Source organism: Vigna umbellata, chromosome 1 (assembly GCF_029865625.1).
Source record: "Vigna umbellata cultivar VRB3 chromosome 1, Vumbellata_1.0, whole genome shotgun sequence".
Taxonomy (NCBI): Eukaryota; Viridiplantae; Streptophyta; class Magnoliopsida; order Fabales; family Fabaceae; genus Vigna; species Vigna umbellata.
Window position 1 is genome coordinate 100551090 of NC_142165.1, and position 24534 is coordinate 100575623.

Sequence of the window (24534 nt, forward strand, 5' to 3'; positions counted from 1 at the left end):
AATTTTCATACCTAATATATATTTTTACAATTTTATCTTTTCTATAATATTTATATTAAATCTAAAATATCTATATAAATTATTTTTTGATTATTAAAAATAATCTAATTAAATTATAAATTTATAAAAATTCATACATAAATTTATAAAAATTCATACATAAATTTAAATATAACTATAAATTAATAAAATAATTAAATGAGTACCTAGAATTAAATTTTACTAAAACAAAATCGGATCAACATATCCAATTGCTATTTCATCGGATATCAACATCCAATAATCTCTCACTTGAATTTTCATATCCGATACATATATTTTGAATTTTATTTCTTCAAAAATATTTTTATTAAATCTAATAAATTTGTAAATATTATATTTTTAACAATTAAATATTTTCTAGTTAAATTATAAATTTATACAAATTAATACATAAGTTTAAAAATAATTATAAACAAATAAAGTAATTAAATAACTAATATAATTAAACTTGTATATAACAAAACATATCAAAACACATTGGATATTGACATCCGAAGGTAAAATTGGATTTTCATATCCGGTATGCACATGTGAAGTTTTTTTCTATTGTATTACATGTTGATGTGCTTCTCATGCAAGTGAAATAGATGAAAACAAAAATAAACTGTTAACCTCCCCGCAATCTCCCACCACCAATGAAACCAGCACACCACCAAGAAGTATGTACCCCAACCAACAATGCAATCAAGCAACAACACTTCATTTCTGAACAAATATAAAGTTAACAAATAACCAACCACTTCATTAATTAGAGATATTTTAGGAAATTGGGGGTGTAAGATGAAAAGTTTGGAAGTGTAGAGTGAAACACCCAATTTGAAACGCATTTGAACTCCTGATAAGAGAGCCCACTTGAAAGATTAATAACTAATAATGGGTTACTTCTTCCTGCACTTCCCTCTTTTTCTTTTTACACCACCTTTAAATTTTTAATCCATTTTTACTCTTGCACTAATCACACTTATGCACCTCCGTCTTTATCTTCGTCCCCAATCCCCTTCTCCCATCCACACTGTTGCACTTTCATCTTCATCTTCTTCACATCCATCTTTGCATAATTTTTCATTGCATCCGCATTTAGCATAGATTCCATCCAACACACCTCCATTCTCTCTACTTTCCTCTGCTGACCATTTTACCCCTACTAATTAACACTAGCTGAATTATGTAGACTTGAATATGAGGGGTTGTGTTTGGTGTGAGGTGAGCAACAAAGAAAAATATAGATATGATTTCATGTATTGACTCTGATCGCTTTTAAAGGGCACAACTAAAAAGGAGGACTTTGATGGTGCAGTCTTGCATGTGGTAACAAAAAACATGAGTTAGTGAACATGTTTAGTTTTGATCAGGTTAGTTCTCCCGTATTATCCAATTTGTTATTACGAAGAGGGTAAAAATTGTAGGTGTAGAAAGAAAAACGTGGGATGGATGAAGAAACGCCCCTTTAGTTTTGAAATACAGCTAGCTAGTGGGAAATATTTAGATTATTAATCAATTATGAATACAGCTATATCGCAATCGGTAATCGCATTTTGATTAAATTAATTATCAAATCAACCTAACAAAAACTAAAACATTTGTGCATATAATCACAAATTAAACATTTTGTTTGTCCTTCTGAAAGCCCATTTCTAATTGTACCATGAACGTTGAATATGTCATGGAGGAGGAGGAATCAAATTGGATGAGTGGTTGAACCTTGAATTTGGAATAAAAGCGCGTTTATGACTTTTGAACCAAATGAAACCTTATTTGTGCCAAACAGTGAAAAGATTAGTGAGCAGCGTGCCTACACTTTTTTTAATCCTTGCTTTGTTCTAACAAGTTTGGTGCCTTCTTTGGCTGCTGATTGAAACATTCAAGGTGTTTTCTGATTCACTGTTCCATTATTCAATGGATTCTATCATTATCATTCATTTGTTTTTTGCCCATTAAGAATCATTGATCTTTTTAACAATCAAAAAGATCAAACAAACTTTTATATGTTTTTTATTTTTCAAATTATAAATTTTTTAAATTAATTACTTTTATTTCTTTTTTTAAAATCAATCACTTTGTAATAATAATAAAAAAAACCGTTGTTTTTAAGCCATTATTTTAATTTTTCAAATAATATTTGAAAAAATTATTTTAAATTAATTATAAATGTTTTTATTTCGTAAAACTTATTAAGTTTTTTTTTTCAAAATTAAACTTACCAGGTCTAAATTTGAAAAAGTGTTCCCATGAGACGAAGAAAGGGTAATGTACCTAATTATAAACGAAAAATATGCACGGATATAGATTTAAAATTTATTCGTTTTGTACCATTTCAAAATATATATACGTGATAACTTATACTCATATAAACTTCACATATTATTTTAGAATTGCGAGTTTCTAAAATACATATAAAAATATATAAAAAAAACAGAATAAAATATAAAAAATACTTTTATCTCCCTATTATTTCTATCTTCACCTAATCATAGTTTAAGAATGACCATATGAACCAAGTAAAGATAATGTTTGTCTTTTTTTAGTTGTTGTTTGGAATGAATCAAAGTTCGTTACCAAGAAATTCAATCCACGTAGTTAGACCCATGGTTGTGATTTCTTGTTTTCATAAATTTGTACGTTTAAATTAACTTTATAAAATAAATAGTTTAATTTTTTGTTTCGAGTCAACTTACTCATTTTAGTTTTAAAATGATAAGCACAGTTAAACTAGAGTTATCTTGGATAAGTTGGTGATAAATAATGGAATAATTTTTTGATATCACTTGAAATCGATATATATTAATATACCTAAATAATGGAGTAATTTACTGATGATAATCCCTTTAAATGTTAAAATTTGCCTTTTAAATAAAAGTTTAAGGGAAACATTCGTATTAGTTAATATAATTAGATTAGACACAATTTTGTAAGTAGCAGACCTTTATGGAAAAAAAAGAAAAAAACATATCAAAATTATAATTTTAGAAAAAATGTAAATTGTTTATTAATTATTATAAATTATGGTATATTAAGCAAACAGCAGAGCATTAAAGATGACAGGAAAGAGTGTATTATGTATTCCCTTCTACCTAACAACGAGTAGGTGTAAAAAGCAAAACATGATTGGTTAAAGCACACAATAATCGCGTTTGTGTTGTGCTGTGTTTGGTGCTCATGCATTGCTGTGTCTTCTGCCGACACTTGTTTAGTTTTGCTGTCATGTCATGTCTTGCCCTGATTTTCTTCCATTCAAATTGGCAAGGCATATATCCCTTTTCACATCTTTAACACTTTCACCTATTTACCCTTCCACAATCATGACACTTGTATATTCTCTTTTTAAAAAAATACCTTTATCTTTTTATTTTAATCTTTCTTATTATTGCAAAATAATACTAAACTCAAAATAATTGTTAGCTATATGGATCACCAAATATATTCAAATCACTTAAAACAGAGTTTTCTAAACTACAATTTTTATTTGAAATCTTAAGTTATTGTATTTAGTAAATAAAAATGGGTTAATAAAACTTTATAGTGACAAACTGAAGACTTCTTCACAGATAGTCTAACATACTCTCACCTTAATTAAATCATATAAGATAACATTTAAATATTATTTCAAAGTATATAACATGATATATCTATATTTATATATAAAGTTATAATAGGCATAAAAAGGATATGATTAGTAAATTTAATCAGAACACAATTTCAATACTATTTTTTTTATATCTTTATCTAATGAATTTATATATAGCAAGAAATTATGCACTCTTGCGATGACTATTTTAAAAATTATATTTAAATGATTTATGCTACAAGCTTTTTCATCTTAATAAACTTGAAAAATTTTATTAATTCAATCGGTCTAACACAAATAAATAAACAAAAGAGGAAAATAGAATTTTTCTATTTTTTAAAAATGAAATAGAAAGAACAAAAGTGAAGGAGGAGTGGGAAGAGGGAGAAGAAAGGAAAGCGACCTAGAATTAATTTGACTGTTGTATTATCGCAAGTACAAACGTACCCTAATTCATAAGGATAAATAATATTATTATTATTAGACTATTGCTATTAATGATGAACCAAGGTTTTTAGTATTACTCGCCCTATTTATCTCTTTCTTTCTTCTATGTCCTTGCAACAGAAACACTGAAGAAACCCCAGCAAGGAAAGGTTGGCACTTGGGCCATTTGTACCTGAAAACGTTGTTTATCTATGGAGACCAACAAACAGCAGAGGAAGAAATGGTTCCTCCCACTTGTATTGTCTCTACTCTTGTTAACCTTACTCATACTCTTTTCCATCTTCGTCTCCACCGATTCTTCCTCTTTGCTCTACCTATACCGTACACGTGGCAGAGTGGAAGAGCCTCGTTTCGTGGAGTCAAAGCTCAGGGTGTCTTCCACGTCATCCAGCGAATCCGTTCCCAGGATCGCCTACCTGATCTCGGGGTCAGTGGGTGATGGCGAGACTCTGAAGAGAACCCTCAAAGCCCTTTACCATCCCAGGAATCAGTACGCTGTGCACTTGGACCTCGAGGCTTCCACGCAGGAAAGATTGGAGCTTGCCAACTTCGTCAAGAACGAGCCTCTCTTTGCCAAATTGGGCAATGTTAGGATGGTTGTTAAGGCTAACTTGGTCACCTACAGGGGACCTACTATGGTCACTAATACCCTTCACGCTGCGGCCATTTTGTTCAAGGAAGGTGGACTCTGGGATTGGTTCATCAATCTAAGCGCTTCTGATTACCCCTTGGTCACCCAAGATGGTACGCTACCCTCTCTTTAACTTTTCTTTTTGTATCTTCGATCAGCAAAACTAGGCACTGCTTTTTGTTGGATTCCGTGTCTGTGTTACGGAGATTTTGTTGATTCGGGATCTTTCAAACGGGGCCGGGCATTTATTTCTGTCTTGGCTGTTTCCCAGGTTTTGGTTTTGTGTTAATGGATTTAAATGCTGGTTTGTTTTGGAATGCATTTCTGATATGTGATGTGAGAACCGGTTGCTGCTAATTTTGAGATAAGTTTAGAGACTTACTGAATTTTAAGTTGGTTTGATCTGGCCCCAATATAGTCCAAAGTGTTCTATTTGTCGATTTGCTCATCGATGAGTTGTTTGTTTTGTCAGCTGACAGGCTTGTTCCTCTCTCTCTTCTTGTGGCCTGGGGTGGTGGGGGAGGAAGAATGCCGGGTTTCAGATAAGAGTAAATATGTTAAAATAAATTTCTATGGATTTTTTTATGGTTTGTTTGTTAAATGCTTAAATATGTTTATTTGTTGAAACTTACTAAAGAATGTGAACTGTGAATTATGTTACCCTGTTTTCACGATCACTCAGTTCATGTATTTTTCTCAACAGATCTGTTGCATACGCTGTCATCAACGCCGAGACACCTTAACTTTATTGAGCACACCAGTGATATTGGCTGGAAAGAGTAAGTTGCTAATCCTTTCATCCTGTGTTATATTGCATGGTTTTCTTTATTTCCTTCAAAAGTAACGTGCAACTTCGTGAAGACTTTGCTGTTTCCTTTTTTCAATAGAGATCAGAGAGCCAAGCCTGTTATAATTGATCCAGCACTTTATAGTGTCAATAAATCTGATTTGTTTTGGGTGACAGAGAAAAGAAATGTTCCCACAGCATATAAGCTGTTTACAGGTATGGTATCTGATGACTTATCTTGCTTAAATCTTTATTTTGTTAATTTTCTCATTCCACGTTTATTAGTTTGCTTTTTCACATTTGTAGAATGTTTCAGTATTATGAGACATGCTACCGTAGAATAAATTGAAGATTTTACGGAAATCAAAATAGGAAAAAAATTTGAAAATTGAAGTCAAACAGTGATGATGGAGATAGAGAGGGGGTGGTAGAGCCTTTGGTTTTAGTATATGATTACCCGGAACTACGACACCTTTTCACCTTTCTCCATTCTTTTACTTTTCTCTTGTTGGCCACAGTTTTTCGCACCTTTTCTCTTGTTGAACTCAAATATCTCATATAGAAGTACTACTGATTGCCATTGGTATTCCTAATATAGATGTCGCAATTATCATGAGCTGTGTGTCACTTACCTGGAAATTTATTTCATTCATACGAGAGGTCTAATTGCATACGCTTATTCTGGTGTCCTTTCCCTCTATTTTATGTTGACAATTGCTAACATGTACCGTAAGGACATTGGTAAATGGAACAGCAGAACAAAAATCATTTAATAATTACTTTATAAGTAATTAAGAAAGTGTATTAAATGCACCTTAACCAATGTCATCAGGTCCTTTGTTAGCTAGCATGACCCTTTTAAGTTTGTTTCAAAATGAAGCCATTTGCAGTTAAACATCCGCACAATATCAACTAGTTTACTTGAATCTATGACATACCACACTTTATCATCTGAAGTTTTTAAAATAGTTTTCCTTAAGTTGAAAGACCTAGTAGTAGTATCCAACTCTATGCTTTCTGAGTTTTGTTATGCTACATGATTTTGCTCAGGTTCTGCTTGGATGATGCTCTCTCGCCAATTTGTTGAGTATTTGTTATGGGGATGGGATAACTTGCCTAGAATAGTCTTGATGTATTATGCCAACTTTCTATCCTCCCCTGAAGGGTATTTTCACACAGTCATCTGCAATGCTGATGAGTTCCGGAACACTACTGTAAATCATGACCTCCACTTCATATCATGGGATAACCCTCCAAAACAACATCCACACTTCCTAACAATCAATAACTACGAGGAAATGGTGGAGAGCAACGCTCCATTTGCTCGGAAATTTGGCAGCAACGAACAACTCTTGGATAAGATTGATACTGAACTCCTGGGACGAAATGAACATGGTTATGTGCCTGGCAAGTGGTTTGACCGGACAAATTCAAACACCACCAAACCATATTCTGCCATAAAAAATATCACCGAACTTAAGCCTGGCCCTGGAGCAGAAAGGCTCAAACGTCTTATGAATGGTTTATTGTCAGCAGAAGATTTTCACACTAAGCAGTGTTCTTGACTCCCAGTTTTAAACACCTTGCTATGCTCATTGTTGTTTATCCATCACTCAGCGGCAACAGGCAAACCATTATGATGTCCAGTTGACACCCGAGGATGTTCTGAGACAAACAAGAAATATGAGAAGATAGAGCAGAAAACGGAAGGGACCACCATTTCTTCAATAGTACGTGTTACCTTCAATTTCTATTTTTACACAAATTCTAACGTGACCACACTTTTGTAGGTAATATGTATCCATTGATTTGATTCACATGATTTATTGAATTTCATGAATGGCAATGACGAGTCATCATTTATGCAATTGTCGTGCTCTGCAGAATGTCTTTATAGTAAATAAGAGATTCAGTTATGTAATGCATGGGCAGAATGCTTCCTACTGTTAGGTTGGAAGTGGCACAAACCCGTGAAAAGTACTTTCCCAACTAATCTTTTTACAAGAACACGCTCAAGTAGCTGTCACTTGTTCTGCTTTTTTGCTTATCTCACCCTTTTCTTGAGTTACATTCAATACCATTTTATATCTATTACCTCATGAATTGATGAACTATTAAACCCATTAGTTTCTTCTAAATTCACCTTGTTGATAAAAGAATTGCTTGTACACTTTTTTGAGTAAAGAATTCTCCTGCATGGAACTCAACCAGTTCAAAAATACTAAGAAAGGCAAATACTAATTTTTTTGTTGGGAAACAAACATTTTCTATGCATGAACTTGTATTAATTAAAATTACACTCTTTGTAACAATTGGGTAAGGAAATAAAATAATCTTGACTTGGCAATAGATCGAAATAGTAACGCACAAAAAGAGTACATAATAAGCCTTAGAAGAATTCTCTTTTTTTCTTTATTGTTGAATTTTTAAAATTTATCTCTAACTGACATGATACATTGTTCCATTATGCATAAACAAGATGACAAAGGTATTATTGTGAAATCGAAAACAAAAATTCTAAACCAATATATGACAGTCATGAAAATTGAGTTTTAAGACTTCATACAAACTATTAAGTCTCCATTGGGTTGAATAGAGTAAATTCCAAGTTTGAGTTAACATCAAAATGTCTTGTACTATCATTGTTAAAAAAATTTAAAGCAAAGTAATAAAGTACTAAAGTAGATAATTATATTAGAAGTTAAATATCTCTAAGAATAGTTTTTACATGCTTTAAACTTAGAGTAAGTTTTTTCTTCTTAAATTTATAAATATTTGTTTTAATCGGCATGTGCTAACACCATTTAAAAATATTGTAATTAATAAGAATAACTAACTCACTTTGATTTTGTATTTTTATTGTCAAGCACCTAATCTAATATAGTTTTATTTCCTTTTAAAAATTATTCATTTCAACAACATTCAAAATATTTTTTTTGCAAAATACGGGAACTAAAAATAATAATGTCAAATATGAGAGACAAAAAGAGAACTCCCTGAATATTTTAGGACTGAAAAACATAAAATGATTTTTATATTTTGGGTCATTTTAGCTCTTTTGTTTTTTGCAAAATATGTGTAAATGAAAAGGATTAAAAAAGAAACAGAGAAAATGAATGTTTTAAAATTTAGTGATAAAAAGAAAACAAAAATGATAAACAAAGGCTAGTGTTAGGTTCAATGAAAAACACTTTCGAAGGAGTCCTCGCACTGCTAGCAAGATCTAATCTGAAATAGAGAAAACCTTTCTCTTTCCATTGAAAGAAGACCAAGCTCTCATAACGCAGACACTCTTGTTCCATGGCAAATGCATGGAAAAGAGATAAGCAAACCAGATTCCTCTCCCCGAAGTTCCTCTTTTTACTCTTCCCTTCCACTCTCCTCCTTCTCTTCTTCGCATTCCTTACCCCGCGTTTCTCATACACCTCTACCTCTGCTCTCATTGCCCGTAGCACCTTCCTCTCCTTCAAAGCAGTCTCCCCCTTCGACTGTTCCGCCTCTCCTCAGGCTCACCCCGTCGTCGCAAACACCGTCGAGGGCGTGCGCTACCCCTTCCTCTTCTCCCTCTCCGATTTCGGAACCCTCCCCGACAAGCCTCACAAGAACATTGTAAGGATGCTCAAAGGAAAGCCCTTTCGCAAGCCCGACATCTCCGTCACCATTCAGGACCTGCTCCAGAAGGCCAAGAGCGAGGGCAAGGATGGGTTGGTCGTCGACGTTGGTGCCAACGTGGGTATGGCCACCTTCGCCGCCTCTGCCATGGGGTTTCAGGTTCTGGCGTTTGAGCCCGTGTTCGAGAATTTGCAGAAGATCTGTGAAGGGATTTACTTCAACCGAGTTGCGGATTTGGTCACTGTGTTCGAGGCCGCTGCGTCGGATCGCGTTGGTAACATTACCGTTTACAAGGTTATATTTCTTGCCTTATTTATTTTTTTAATTTAATTTTGATGTGCTATTTTTCGAGCTTGAATTGAATTATGTTGTAGAAGCAGGCTTGTTTTAGTTGGATACTAGTTTAGTTAGGTCGGAAAGAATCATTTGAAGTACTTAGAGAGAAGAAACGTAGAGGAAATGGCTGTTGATGGAAATAGATAAATTAATAAAGAACTATTTCTATTAGTTATAAATCAATTTCTGAAAATGGTTTTGAGAATTCACTTCTTTTCCATTTATGCTTTGTTGAATTTTAATCCTTAGTTGCAACGATGATCACGGTATGAAATATGACCTGAAACCAGTTGAACCATTACATTGGATATATTAGCTTCAATTACAATTTAACAAGGAATAGAAGATAAAGGAAAACGAACGAAAAGTGGAATTCAGTGGGGAATGTGAGAACAATGCCATGCTTCTTTTATTTGTCACTGTGAATTAGGAAATTTAAAGAGAAGAATCAAAAGTGACCTAACAGATTATAGATTTTCTCTCAAAAGCACAAAGTTTAATAATTCACCAACGAGTCAAAACTTCTTACACAATGTAACAAATGACTACTTATATTATACGCCTAAGAATATTAGACTTGTCTTACTAATTAGATCCACTGGTCCTAAAAGCTATGCGAGAAGTCTACTAACAAATAATATGCCCAATAAGAGGTGTTAATCATACAAACTTGAAAACAAGAGATAAGTTATCTCATGGGCCTGTATGATTTGCAAGACATGTTTGTGTTGAACTTTTATCCTGCATATTTTGCACTCTTGTAAAGAGATAAGTTGAGAGTGTGTTCATATTCTCTAAATCATGTGCTGCATGAGGTTAACCATTCTTCAAGTATGTGGTTTATCAACAAAAGAACGTGGCACGTTGGATGAATAGGATATCCGGGGATCTTTAACTTACTGTTTGCAGCATCCTCATGACTTTTCCCTTTCATTGTTATCTGACAAATTTGCTGTTAGCTTCATTAGGACCTATCGTTTTTGTTATATTTTTCTAATACTGTCTTTTACCCACTAAAAAAGGTCGTTAAGTCTCCTGTTTGAAGTTGTGTTGAAGCTTAAGGACATTCTTTAAATGAGCTGTTTTGGATCATTTGATTTGACCGTAAGATTTTGACAAACCTGATTAGTTCAGCTAGTTAGTTGGATTGGATGGAGATTCAAATAAGGTCTTAGGTTCAGGTGATGACTTCCAATTGTGCACCCACTATCCTCAGATTGCTGATCAAAATTTTAAAATTTTACTAGGGCAGGTTAGTCCCTGCACATGGCATATTTGGAACAATGGTCTGTTTATCCATCAAAAGACTTATTTAAAGAGTCAGCTTGTATGCTTTGGTGAACTAAGATGATCATAACTTGCAAGTCTAAAATCTCCTCAGGAACCAACTTGAAAAGTGGCCTCCAAATATTTGTCATGTTCATTTAGCAATAGCTATTGGCTGGTTTCTGTTGCATCTTATAAAATTAATGAACAAGTCGGACCGGGCGTTGTGCTCGGAAAAAAATGTAACAGTTTGAAACGATACAACAAAAATCTCTTTTCATTTTTGGTTTCCATTATGGTTGCCAAATCTGAATCCATGATTTTATTTGGAACTTTCCTTTTTTATGGAAAGAAATGGATTTGGGGAGAAAATATGTAACATCTTACGGTCAGAGTTAATACCATTAGGCCAAGTCCTCATCGTTTCTGACATGAAAACTAGAAGGACAAGAAAATGAAATTAATTTATTTTACATCTCAACTTCTGCTTGTCTTTCAATGCTGATTATTCAATTTCTTTTTTTTCAGTTGCTTGGTAGGTTAGACAACAGTGCTATTTCTGCCACGGGTGCAAAGTTGGCATTTAAGTCCAATGAAGAGGTAGCTTTTCAAGTAAAGACTGTTCCTCTTGATGAAGTGATTCCTGAATCCCAGCCTGTTCTTCTGCTAAAGATAGATGTTCAGGGCTGGGAATATCACGTTCTAAAAGGAGCATCAAAGTTGCTTTCCAGGAAAGGAAGCCAAGCCCCATATCTCATATACGAAGAAGATGAGCGCTTGTTACAGGCCAGTAATAGCACTGTAGAAAAGATTCGAGGCTTCCTCCAGAGTGTGGGTTATCATGATTGTACTCGACATGGCACAGATGCACACTGCGTCAAGAAGGATCGATCGTAATATTGGTTTTCTGTTTTGCAGCCCCTAGATGGAAAGCCAAGTTATTGCCAGTTGTAATGTCAGCTAATTCATGAGTGTTGAATTCCTATGCTGATAGAAACGAGTTATGCCGGGTGGCTACATCGCTAACTGCAAGCTTTCGCAATCTCTATCAGTCCACGAAGTTTGAAATGCATCTGTTATTGTACATGCATTACCTTAAATTATGACTCTTGGGGTAGGCTTCGTGATTTTCTATACCGGCCTTTATTTGTAGGCATTCGTTTAATGTATTCTACAATTATATTCTTGAAATCTATTTATAAAAACTACTTGTGTATCAACTTCTTACGTTTGATATGTCGTAGCCAATTCGGAGAACTACATCTGTGGAAGCCAACACAAATCAAATATAGGGTACTGTTAAATTCTACATCTTACGCAATGAAGTAAAATCACTGGTAAATCTCGAAAGGAATAAGACGAACTATATTCATGTGAAACGAGACTTCAAAATAATTGAATTATATTTTTTTGTTGCTGAGGAAACTACATCTGAATTATTTGTTTAAATAAAGCTTTCCTGCTTCTTTAAACAGCGAGAACAGTGTTTCCTCATCTCAGCACACTACCACAAACAAATAGCAATTTCAACATAAAAAATCTCTTTTCCGGGGCTCCCTCGATTTCAATGGCATCCAAGACACCCCACTGTAAAACACGTGAACAAACCTTAGAGCCACTCTATTCTATGGTATAATGATCAAATAACCATTACAGTAGGCATTGATGCTATATGTTAGTAGGCATTGATGCTATATGTTAGTAAAAGGAAGAATTCTAAAACCTCCTGTAGTAATCTTCTAATTCTCATTACCATATGAAGAAGATACTAAATGGTTTTTAAGGTTTTTATACCTGGGGCTCTAACCACAACAGCTCAGTCCTTAGGATTCCTTTGGTCCACTAGTTTTTGAAGGGCCAGCTCTTTGCACCATGACCTCATAAAGCTGCTTACCATTCTGCATATAAAAATAAAATACCAAGAACAATAAAAGAAACGCCGAAGCTTAATGTCTGCAAATGAAATTTATTTTCTTAGCTATCTCCTATATGTGTATTGGCTACACTTGCGTCCAAACTGCTTACAAAGATTATGGGAAAGAAATGGATTTGTCCTTCGGGCTTTGTTTGCGTCTCCTTGAAGTAAACCAAGACAGGGAAGTTCGGCCACCAGAATTCCCAATTAACAAATGTTGAGTACCTGCAGCATATCATACTAGTTTTTGTCCCACTCTTGTGAAATTCTGGTAAGCGTATACAAGAAATCAGGTACTTACTTCCAGCGGTTTTCTCCTCCAACAAAAACATTCTCACCTGATTCCTGGAGCTTTTCACCTATCCTTACCTCCTAAACCAGAAATTTTGTATACAACTAATATGAATAACTAAAAAGAGAGCATAAAAAACAGCATGGAATGATAAATATCTAAGTACATGAAGTCATGCAGACAGATATAATATGCCGATGAAGTTACATATACTAAGATGGTACCTGAAACTGAATGATAATTGCAAATAAATATAAACCACATAAAGTTACAATCGATCAAGCTGCAGATTGCTTAGTCCTGTAGTTTATCCTTTTGCATCAAGTTGGTGTAATCCAATAATAAACTCATGCAATGCTTGATGGAAAAGAGGCATTGAACTTGCTACTAAGACATAAATGTTTGAAACAACACTGTTCTCAGAAATCAAGAGGGTGATTCCCTATTTTTGACTGTTATGATTTACAATTACAAGGTCTACTTGCTTGTGGGGTATAAAGAAAAAAAAAAACTGAGATGGATTCAATTATATAATGGCATGACATTTTGTGTCTTACATTTGAAAACTGAACAAAAAAACTTAACTAAAAACTGCAATATGTATTCTAAATTTTAAATATTCCTTAGCAGTAAGACCGTAAGTAGTGGACTTTTCTTATTAATTCGAACTAACGAATTTCAACACACTTTTTTAGCAGGAATAAGACAAAATATAAAGGCTTTTAAGAAAGTAAATAATGAAGTTTGAGTGCCAAGAAAGTAAATAATACTATACATAGAACATATTTTTTGGAGAACTAAGAAGGTAACAAACCAGGGCATCATCTTCAAAGACAAATCTCACTCTGGTAGTCTGAAGAAATAAGAGAAAAATGAGAAGAGAAATGTCATCAGAAAAGAAATGTCATGTCCTTTCCGCAAAGGTACGTGAGCCAAGCTACACCTTTCTTAGTTACACCGTCTTTTACTAATAATCACCTGGAACAACAGAAGCAATCCAAGGAGACCAACAGGTACTGCAGGTACTAGATTATCTGTGTAAGTCAACCCACCAGCAATACCTGATTGTACAATTTTAAGCCACATAAGATTTTAGTATGTTAGTGCGTATGTACGAAAAGGAAAGTAAGACTGAGTTATAGTGTTCAAAAGATGCTAAAAGTCTTAGTTAAACTCATTTGAAAAGACTTGAATTCACCAAGTTCCAAAGAACCCAAAAACTAAGGCAACATTATCGGTCAGTAAGGGTGCTTAATTTTCAAATGAATGAAATTCAATCCTTTAACAGATTGTAACTAGCCCGATAAAACGGCCACCAACCAAATTATGTTGTTCTAGATAGATTATTCAGCAAAGTCTACAAATTATATATGAAAGTATGCTGGACTACGGGATGTTCATTTGGGAAGAACAAGATGCACAATGCCCTCAAATATGTACGATTATACCAAGTCATTATCCTCAGTTACAGATAAAATCTATACAGTAAACATTATGTTTACTTGAAAGTCTAAAACTATGTTGTAAGGCACATACAAATAAAGAGAGAATCAGTAACCACCGAGTAGCACAATTGAAATCCTGTAATCTGGTTCGGGAATCACTGTCTCTCTTTTCTTCACGGACCTCACCTGCCTTCCAAACTGTCAACAAAGAAAAGCCAAAGTTATACTTCATAGTTGCCACATCAAGACTTCAAATATATGCAAACCACAATTGTAAGCACTGATAGATTAATTGACAGAGAAACCAGAAAGGGTGAAGTGGCAACCAGTGAGTGAACAACAAGACGTTTTCCATGGCTTTTAGCTATTTGTCTCCCACAGAAACTTGAATTGCACAGAGCTTGGCCACGAAACGAAGCTCTGAAAGCACTCATGTAACCGACATTTTCCCTCTCTAAAATAACGAAAAGAAAACACGATAAACCAACACCAGAATAAATTTTTCCCACAGTATTTTCGTGAAAATACCCACACTTTATCGAAAAGGGAAAGGAAATTTTGACAAGACTGACAAAGAACAAGGACGAATCTGACGAAATTGCACGCAATTAAGCTTACTCTGGGAGGGAAGAAAGCGGTGTACGGACAGCAGAGTGCTCGCCATTTGTTTGTGTTTCAAAAAAAATCCATGTCTTTGTTTTATGCACACGAAGAAGGATTTTACCAAAATACCCACTATTCATTGATACACATCCAAGGGCGTTAAAGTAATGAAAGCACGAAATTTACCCACATATTCGAAGACCTTATCTGCTCAAACTTGTATTTATTGAGCTCACTCCTTCAGTTCAGTTCAGAGTTCAGACCAAACTTGGCTACACCCTTTGATATTTTAAGTCCCTGTGGTTGAGAATGGCGCACTCTCTTTCTTTTGCTCCTATTTGTTCCTTGGAATCCCCAAACAGACCTGGTATTAATAACTCTCTCTGTTTAATTGTTCTTTCTTGGGATTTGCTGTGCTTATAATATTGAATGAGAATTTGTTTCACTTTAATAGGGACACTTATCGGTTATTCAGTTACCGGAAAGACTTTTAGGGTGAAGGAAGCGTGTCAGAGTTCTAGAGCTCCAAGCTTTCAGTCTTTGAAGGTTAAGGTGAGAATTTTAGTTTAATTTCAGCATCCCATTTACAAATAAGGTGCTTTGTATTCACTTTTCTTTCTCCTTTTTTGTGTCATCATGCTACCATGTGTGGTTCATAGGCTGACAAGTTTTGTCCAGTAACATTTGGAAAAAGAGTCTAAGAAATGGGATATGGCACATATAGCTTGCACATTTCTACTGTTGTGTTTAACAATTCATAATTGCATATCCTTTGAATCCCTCTCTGATTTCTATTTAATGCAGGCTACAGAAGATGACACTAAAAAAACAAAATCTAGGAGCATTGTTTGTTCTGATTGTGATGGAAATGGTAAGTGAAAACGCAGAATTTAATTTCCTTTTATAAAGATTTTTTTGCACCCTTCTTATTCTTTGTTCAACGAAGGTTCAAATTAGTTACAGCCTTTGTATGATATCATACAGCAATGGTTTGCTTTATACGAAATTCAGAACAGGAAAACCTTAGACCTCATTAACATTTAGATCTTTCAGTTCTTCTTGTTTTATTGAGAAATTTTACATCTTCCCTAAAAAGGTGTTGTGTCAATAGTGAAGGTAATGATGTCTTTAAAATCTATTAAGCCAAACACTATTGTTTCCCATCTGAGTCAAAGATATTAGCCAAATACTGATATCACCTTAAAAATTGTCGAAGGCATACAGGTTCCAGTGGGGATGTAACATATACTCATAGTAAGAAACCCAATTAGTCTGGAGGTATGTTGATGCTTGTCATGTTTCAGTTAGCTATTCGTGATGATTTCTCTATTGAGCATTTACATTCACAATATCCGGAGCGTAAAAGAAATCATCTTTCAAGCAAATGGTGGAAATGGTGACTGATTCAAACAGATGAAACTGTCTATTTAGTACTTGGCTAAATCCTATCTTATTTAGTCTTGGTATTCCTATATGCCTTGGATAGACATGTGAAGGTAGACTTTGAGTGGTCCTGGTTTTGTATTTGGGCTTGATGGCTAGGTTAAGGCTATGGCTGGAAGAAGAATACATTAAGATCGGTCATCATCAATAATTCTTGATGAAGTGTCAGGATTTTTTCCATGCATATTTGAGGCCTGTTTCCAATTTCTTGGAGAGCTAGTTGATATTTGAAGTATTTTCTCTCTTTCCATGATTAGAAACATCAGTATCAAACTCACTCGGTTGTTATGTTTTTGGCAGGCGCAATAGCGTGCAGTCAATGCAAAGGTACTGGAGTTAATTCTGAAGATCACTTCAACGGACAATTTAAAGCCGGTGGATTGTGTTGGCTATGCAGGTAACTGAACCATACCACTTGAACTTGTATATTGTTCTATTGTTCTATTGTTCTATTGTTCTCTTTTGATTCCTTGACATTACATGCAATTACTTTCAGTAAGTCGTGATTTTTGTTGAATATAAGGCTGTTAATGTATGTAGTCCAAGTCTCAAATATATTTAAAGATAAACCCTGCAAAATAGAGCCTTTGTATAATAACCATCACAGATGTGTCGAAGGACTTCGGATTATAATTGCCAGTGTCGTAGGTTTATCTTCAATCTAATTCTACACAACATATGTGTTCCTTGCAGAGGTAAAAAGGATGTTTTGTGTGGATCCTGTAATGGGGCTGGCTTTCGTGGTGGATTCATGAGCACATTTGATGATTAAAAGCTGGGCTAGATTGAGTTAAAGATTCCTAATGGCTATACTGAGAGAAAAAAAGTTGTAGGAATCTGCGTGTTCCTTTGCTGGTCTTTTTGTAATGTGTATTCAATAATGTATTCTGCAGTTGTACCAATACGATTTTGTCTTAATTCTTAATTTTTCCATGGTTGAGTTTTGTATGTCCATCATATAGTTATGCCAATAATGTTAGTTTTGTACAAATTATGTGACATTGGTAAAATAGAAAACATGGTAGGCCAAACCAAAAATAAAAGACAAATCTGTAATTTGGTAGAAACAAACTATTTTTAAATAAAGTCATATTTAATGAACTTTAACATGGAATCTCATTACCATTGCATATATCTGGCAATAGTAAAATTAACAATTTTATCTTCATATTTATATACATGAAAAAAATGGATATTCGTATTTTGCTGTCTAGTTCTTGAGCTTTAAAGAAATATGCTTTGGTTAAAAAAAACATAAAACATAAGAATGAAGTCACTCTTAATCGACAGTCAATACTTTCGAGAAGCAAAATTTCACAACATATATTACAGATAACACTTCAGCATGAAGAGATAAACGTATAACAAAAAATATTAAAAACAAATCCACAAAAAGTAGTAATTAAAAATATAGTCAGTGTTTGTATAAATGATTTTCCTTGTTAACATCAATCTTAAAGACTAAAATCCTTAATGTTTCAGTTACATTTGTCTAGGTTGATCGTCCTTCGTTGCTATGCTCTGATCGACCAACTCTTCAAGTAATCCTTCCCGATTGGTGATTGACCTACAGAAGACACTCTGACGCTGTATTGTTTATAGAGTTTATTGCAGTCAAGTCCATTGATTAGTTATGAGTGTAGTATAATTTTAGGGAATCAAACCCAATAATCAATAATTAATACCGCATATTTGTAGAGCGTGAGTAATCTGACCTATTAATACTTGATAATTGCCCATGAATGACCATTAACTCCAATTGGTATATTTCATATACTACATAAGTCCCCCAAGTCCGAGCAAACTCTTTATTAAAAGAGGTGCGTAGGAATTATTATGAGCTTTAAGAGAGGTCGCTCACGTAGTATTTAGGGAGTCTATCTTCGATGTTTTAAGTCTTCATTGCTTTATGTACCGAGCGGCGAACTCTAGGAGTTCTCTTTGGATATGTTCCTTAGACTGAACAGAAAATGCTAAGAGTTACGCTTCAATATTTATTTTTATAATGAAAAGGCATTGGAACCTGACAAAGCTGAACTTGTTGAGTAGTTGACTGATAAGAGTTCTTTTTCGAACTTCCTGCGTTGAGTGGGGATTTCTGAAGTCATTTTTCTGACTTTCCCCCGAGCAGCTTGAGGCAGGGGTCATTTTTCTGACTTTCTACGTTGAGCGGGGATTTCTGAAGCCATTTTTCTGACTTCTCCCTGAGCGGTCCTACGCGGTCTTGAGGCAAGAGTAATTTTTCTGACTTCTTGCGTTGAACGGGGATTTCTGAAGCCATTTTTCTGACTTCTCCCGAGCGGCCATTATAACCTGACGAAGTTGAGGTCTGAACCTTCCTGCACATAATATTTTATAATTTAAAATTAAGAGTCATTAAAACCTAACAAGGTTGAACGCAAATCTATACCATCATGTGCATAATATTTATAATTTAAGAGTTGGTAGAACCTGACAAGGTTAAACACAGGTCTCTACCTTCTTGTGCTTGGTAGAACCCTGACAAGGTTGATCGCAGCTCTGAACCATATTGTGCATAATATTTTATAATTTAAGAGTTGGTAGAACCTGACAAGGTTGAACGCAACTTTGTGCCTTTTTGTGCATAATATTTTATAATTTAAAATTAAGAGTTGGTAGAACGTGACAAGGTTGAACGCAGCTCTGAACCATCCTGTGGATAATATTTTAATAATATTTTATAATTTAAAATTAAGAGTTGGTAGAACGGGTTGATAGAACTTGACAAGGTTGAACGCAAATTTAAAATTTCGGTAGAACCTGACAAGGTTGAAAGCAGCTTTGTACCTTCTTGTGCATAATATTTTATAATTTAAGAATTGGTAGAACCTGAGAAGGTTGAACGCAACTCTGTAACTTCCTGTGCAGGATATTTTATAATTTAAAATTAATTTGTAAATTATAATAAAAACTGGAACCTGTCAAGGTTGGATGTAGGGCTGAACATTCCTGAAAATTCTCAAAACAAAAGTCATCTCTTTAGGAATTATTACGGAATTTTTTACTCTTGTTGCAAAACCTGGTGTTGATCCAAATAGCGATGTGGAGACCGAGCGCACGTCTAGTTCTTCGTGGCTTCATGGGGATGCCGCCCGACCCCACCGTGGACGTCAAAATGTTTCGGTTACATTTGTCCGGGGTCGGTCGTCCTTCGTTGCTATGCTCCGATCGACCAACTCTTCAACTAATCCTTCCTTATTGGTGGTTGACCTGCAGAAGACACTCTGACACTCAAGTCAGATATGTTTTATAAAGATGTCTATATTTTATTAGGATAGAAGAATATGATTGTACCTGACATCAGTTGTATTATTTATAGAGTTTGTGGCAGTCAAGTCCATTGATAGTTATCAGTGGAGTATAATTTTAGGTAATCAAACCCAATGATTAATACCCTATATGATAGTTATCAGTGGAGTATAATTTTAGGTAATCAAACCCAATGATTAATACCCTATATTTGTAGAGCGTAAGGTAATCTGACTTATTAATACCTGATAATTATCCAAAAATGACTATTAACTCCGATCGATATATTTCATATATTACACCTACTATGAATAAGGAAAAAATATAAATACATCACATCTCTCTTGTGACGTTGTTATGTTTTCCAACCTAGTTTTGTTGTTTTCAATTCAGATTTCTCAGTTGGCATGTTCAATATTAAATGTCTGCCGCCATTATATATTATTTGTAAAATAAAGTTTGTAAATATACAATTAAAATTAATATAAATATTAAATTTTTATTTATTAAAATAAAATAGTATAATAATACAAAAATGGGAGTAAAGTGTGTTGCTGTAGTAATGATAATGAAATTAACTGTAAGTGTAAGTATATGGTATTTACATTTAAGCTATGCAAACTTTCAGTACAAAATGAGAATACCAACATATCAGTTTTGTGCCTTCATTTTACTTATTCTTTACTCTGTTATCTTTTTAACAATTATATTCGTGATACCAGCAGCATAAATCACAAGACAGACATTTATAATAACACAATCCTTCTTTAACGTATGTTCTACATTTTTTGCTTAAAAGTTGTAGAAAGTTATGAATTTATGAGTAGTGTTAATTAAATATGAGTGGTGTTAATTAACTTTCAATGAATTTTAGTCTGATACAAGTGTGTTAAAAAATTGTTTGAGTTAAATACTATGACAGAAAGCATAACAACTAAGGTGACAAGGTCATGATCATCTAGACCGTTTATTGGATCTTTTTTGAAGTGGGATTCAACGGTGGACCTTACGATGTCCTCAGCTTTTGGACATGGGTTTTACTCCCTACACCACCCCACTTTACTTCCTGCACCACCACATTTTTTTAAAATGCCAAAACTATCCTTTATATTTTAAAATATCCCACACCCCACCCCTTTTCTTCAACGGATGTCAACATCCGTTGAAGAAAAAATTCTTCCACGGACATGCTACATCCGTTAACGGATGTGGCGACATCCGTTGCCTTTTTTTGTTTTTTAGTTTTTAGTTTTTTTATTTTTTTTGTTTTAAATTAATATATAAATATTATTTAATTATTTTAAGATTATTACTTAATTATTTATAAATTAATTTTATTTTATTTAATAAAATAATTATTATTAATTTTAATTTATGTATTATTATTTAAATAATAATTAAAAAATTTATTATAAATATATTAAAACGGATGTGCCACATCCGTTAACGGATGTGCCACATCCGTTACTTTTTTTGTTTTCTAGTTTAGTTTTTTTATTTTTTTTGTTTTAAATTAATATATAAATAAAATTTAATTATTTTAAAATTATTACTTAATTATTTATAAATTAATTTTATTTTATTTAATAAAATAATTATTATTACTTTTAATTTATGTATTATTATTTAAATAATAATTAAAAAATTTGTTATAAATATATTAAAACGGACGTCGCCACATCCGTTTCCTTTTTTTGTTTTTTAATTTTTAGTTTTTTAGTTTTTTATATTTTAAATTAATATATAAATATTATTTAATTTTTTAAAAATTATTATTTAATTATTTATAAATTAATTTTATTTTATTTAATAAAATAATAATTATTATTTTAATTTATATATTATTATTTAAATAATAAATTAAAAACTTTTTAAAAATCTATTAAACGGATGTGGTACATCCGTTTACGGATGTGGCCACATCCGTTGAAGTTTTTTTCTTTTAAATAAAAATAATAAACTAAAATATGAAATATGTAAATGGGTGTTACGGATGTCAACATCCGTTGAAGGTGAAACGGATGTTGACATCCGTTTTATAGAAGGGCAAATAAGGAATGGGGAGGTGCAGGGAGCGGTTGGTGGTGGTGGAGGGAGCAACTCTCTTTGGACATGAAGTAGAATAAAACCCAATTTTCAATTGGGCTCTATTGCCAAACTCATCACTAAAATAATTGGTTGTTGCTCCCTCTACCACCACACCTTTATTCCTTCACCTCTTCTTTATTATTTTGTCTTCAGTAAAATTTATTTTTAGGGTTATTAATTTTTAATTTTACCCCTTCATAACCTATTTCACTAATAACCTATTGTAGTATCGTGTATGAGTAAAATATTTTTCTTTCATTTTAACATTATACTTGTTTCTCTATTTCTTTGGTCTGCTGTGAGATACTACAAGTTGTAAAGATTGGTGGTGGTGGAAAGAATTATCAAGCAGTCTCCCTCTCGTGGTGGTGCAGTGTCGTTCTCGTGGTGCAGTGCATGGAGTGGTGCAGTGCGTGTGTGGTGCTTCCTCCATGTGTGTACTCGAATAAACCATGACATAAAACCCTAAAATAAAAAATGAAACCTTTAAACGGAGGTCACATCCTTCAACGGATGTCAACATTCGTTTAAGGTAAAACGGATGTCGACATCCGTTTTACCTTAAGTATGTCACCTCCGTTTAAATGTTTCGTTTTTTTTAGGGTTTGTTTTATTAGTTTATTAGATATTTTAATAATTTAATTTAAATATTTTGATTTATTATTTTTGAATATATTTTTAATGTATTTTAATCATGTATATTTATATTAGTTTATATTTAAATTTTTAATTTTGGATGTGATATATAATTAGTTTTTAAACGTAATGGTTTTGTAAAACTGAAAAAAAAGGAACGGAAGTGCGGGAGGTGGGGAGGTGAAACGGAAATGGGGAAAGGGGAAGAGAGTTCCGTGTGGTGGGTGCTAAGAAAGTAAAATTAGGGTTTCAAATTATTTAAAATAGGATAAAAGTAAAAAAATTTAACTTAAGGATATAATTGTATTTAAAATAATGTGGGGAGGTGGAGGAAGTATACGGTGGTGGTGGAGGGAGCAACACCCAAAATCATTTGGGAGCCCAACCCAATATGACATCCATTTTTATACCAACAATGAAATCAGAAACTTCCTTATGGAATTTATAGTACGAGTGTTTCATTCTACACCTCCAACATCTCATCCTACACTTCCAAAAATTTCATTTTTAACCTTGTGGCATCTGCACTCCAATTTTTTTAAAAATTTTATTTTTTAATAAATATATTTTTATTTTCTTCTCTCTTATTAAAGACACTTTAATACATACTTTTTTATTTTTTTCTCTTTCTTATTAAGTCCTCTACACAATCTAATAATAATCTAATTTAATTTAAAATTTAAATATTATTTAATATAATTTTATATTTTATTAATTATTAAAATATGATTTATATCATAATAATAGTTATATTAAATAAATAAAAATCAAATAACTAAAATAAAAGTAATAATGATAAAAATAAAAAATAAAATAATAATAACAATAATATAAATTTGATTTAATATATTCAAATATATTAAATTATATTAAAATATTACAATAAATTAAACAGTTATTAAATTTTAAATAAAAACAAAATTTTTAAAAACTTATTTATTGGATACCGTAAAATATGTTAATAATTTTTTATTTAAAATTTAATAAATATTTAATTTAATTAAAAATAATAATAATATTTATTATATTTTTCTAATTTAATAATTTTTAAAATATTATTTATATTTTATAATAATTTTATTAAAAATGTAAAATAAAATAACTAAAATAAAAATAATAATAATAAAAATAAAAATAGTATTCAAAATCACATTAAAGATATTTATATATTATATTATTTTAAAATATTAATTTTATTAAATAATTATTAAAATTTAAATAAAAAATAAATTTAAAATTTATTAATCGGATATAAAAATCGGTATATTAAAATATTTATTTAATTAAATAATTATTAAAATTTAAATAAAAAATAATTTAAAATTTGTTAATCGAATATAGAAATTCGATAATATATGAATCGATATGGATATCCTGTTAAGAATCTTTTTAAAATTTTGTTTTTTATTTAATTTTAATAATTATTTAATTTAATTTAATATATTTTAACACATTTAAATATATTAAATGTGATTTTAAATATTATTTTTATTTTTATTATAATTATTATTATTATTTTTTTATTTTTAGTAATTTTAATATAACTGTTATAAAAATATATATTATATTTTAATAATTATTAAAATATAAAAATATAATAAATAATATTATAATTTTCAATTAAATTAAATATTTATTAAATTTTAAATAAAAAAAACTGTTAGCATATTTAAAATTTTTGTTTCTATTTAAAATTTAATAGTTGTTTAATTTATTTTAATATTTTAATATACTTTAATATATATTAATATATCGAATCAGATTTTATATTATTATTTTATTTTTTTATTTTTTATTTTTATTATTATTTTTATTTTTTTAATATAACTATTATTATAATATAAATTATATTTTAATAATTATTAAAATACAAAATTATATTAAATAATATTTAAACTTTAAATTAAATTATATTATTATTAAGGTGGTGTAGAATGATTTTAATAAGAAAGAGAAAAAAATAAAATAATATTTATTAAAGTGTTTTTAACAAGAGAGAAGAAAATAAAAATATATTTATTGAAAAATAAAATTTTTAGAAGAATTGAAGGTGCAAATGTTAGAAGATTAAAAATAAAATTTTTAAAAATGTAAAATAAGATATTGAAGATGTAGGATGAAACACTTTTATATTACATACTTGGTGTCAGTTATGT

The 24534-nt window shown here is 31.9% G+C and overlaps 4 protein-coding genes across 5 annotated transcripts; 3 read left to right on the forward strand and 1 right to left on the reverse strand.

Moving 5' to 3' along the window:
* The first annotated feature begins 4119 nt into the window (after positions 1-4119).
* LOC124846301 (beta-glucuronosyltransferase GlcAT14B-like) lies at positions 4120-7509 on the forward strand. Of its 2 annotated transcripts, XM_088105163.1 has the most exons (6): positions 4120-4798; positions 4957-5021; positions 5158-5233; positions 5389-5464; positions 5573-5688; positions 6523-7509. In XM_088105163.1, the coding sequence occupies exons 1-6, from the start codon at positions 4246-4248 to the stop codon at positions 7035-7037; spliced, it is 1401 nt and encodes a 466-aa protein (XP_087961289.1). In that variant the 5' UTR covers positions 4120-4245; the 3' UTR covers positions 7038-7509. The 2 variants fall into 2 exon arrangements, with proteins under 2 accessions (XP_087961289.1, XP_047179490.2); XM_047323534.2 differs by lacking the exons at positions 4957-5021; positions 5158-5233 and having other exon boundaries at positions 4122-4798.
* Positions 7510-8629: 1120 nt separating this feature from the next.
* LOC124846299 (FkbM family methyltransferase) lies at positions 8630-11902 on the forward strand. Its single transcript, XM_088105164.1, has 2 exons — positions 8630-9378; positions 11215-11902. Exons 1-2 carry the CDS (start codon positions 8773-8775, stop codon positions 11581-11583), a joined length of 975 nt encoding a protein of 324 aa, XP_087961290.1. The 5' UTR covers positions 8630-8772; the 3' UTR covers positions 11584-11902.
* Positions 11903-12030: 128 nt separating this feature from the next.
* LOC124846297 (uncharacterized) lies at positions 12031-15091 on the reverse strand. The gene is made up of 9 exons (XM_047323529.2): positions 14957-15091; positions 14665-14792; positions 14455-14536; positions 13872-13954; positions 13708-13746; positions 12903-12973; positions 12712-12826; positions 12481-12584; positions 12031-12273 (listed from the first exon to the last, which is right to left on the reverse strand). The coding sequence occupies exons 1-8, from the start codon at positions 15000-15002 to the stop codon at positions 12510-12512; spliced, it is 639 nt and encodes a 212-aa protein (XP_047179485.1). The 5' UTR covers positions 15003-15091; the 3' UTR covers positions 12031-12273; positions 12481-12509.
* Positions 15092-15148: 57 nt separating this feature from the next.
* LOC124846298 (protein BUNDLE SHEATH DEFECTIVE 2, chloroplastic-like) lies at positions 15149-17332 on the forward strand. The gene is made up of 5 exons (XM_047323530.2): positions 15149-15308; positions 15396-15493; positions 15746-15812; positions 16685-16781; positions 17078-17332. Exons 1-5 carry the CDS (start codon positions 15251-15253, stop codon positions 17154-17156), a joined length of 399 nt encoding a protein of 132 aa, XP_047179486.2. The 5' UTR covers positions 15149-15250; the 3' UTR covers positions 17157-17332.
* Positions 17333-24534: the final 7202 nt, after the last annotated feature.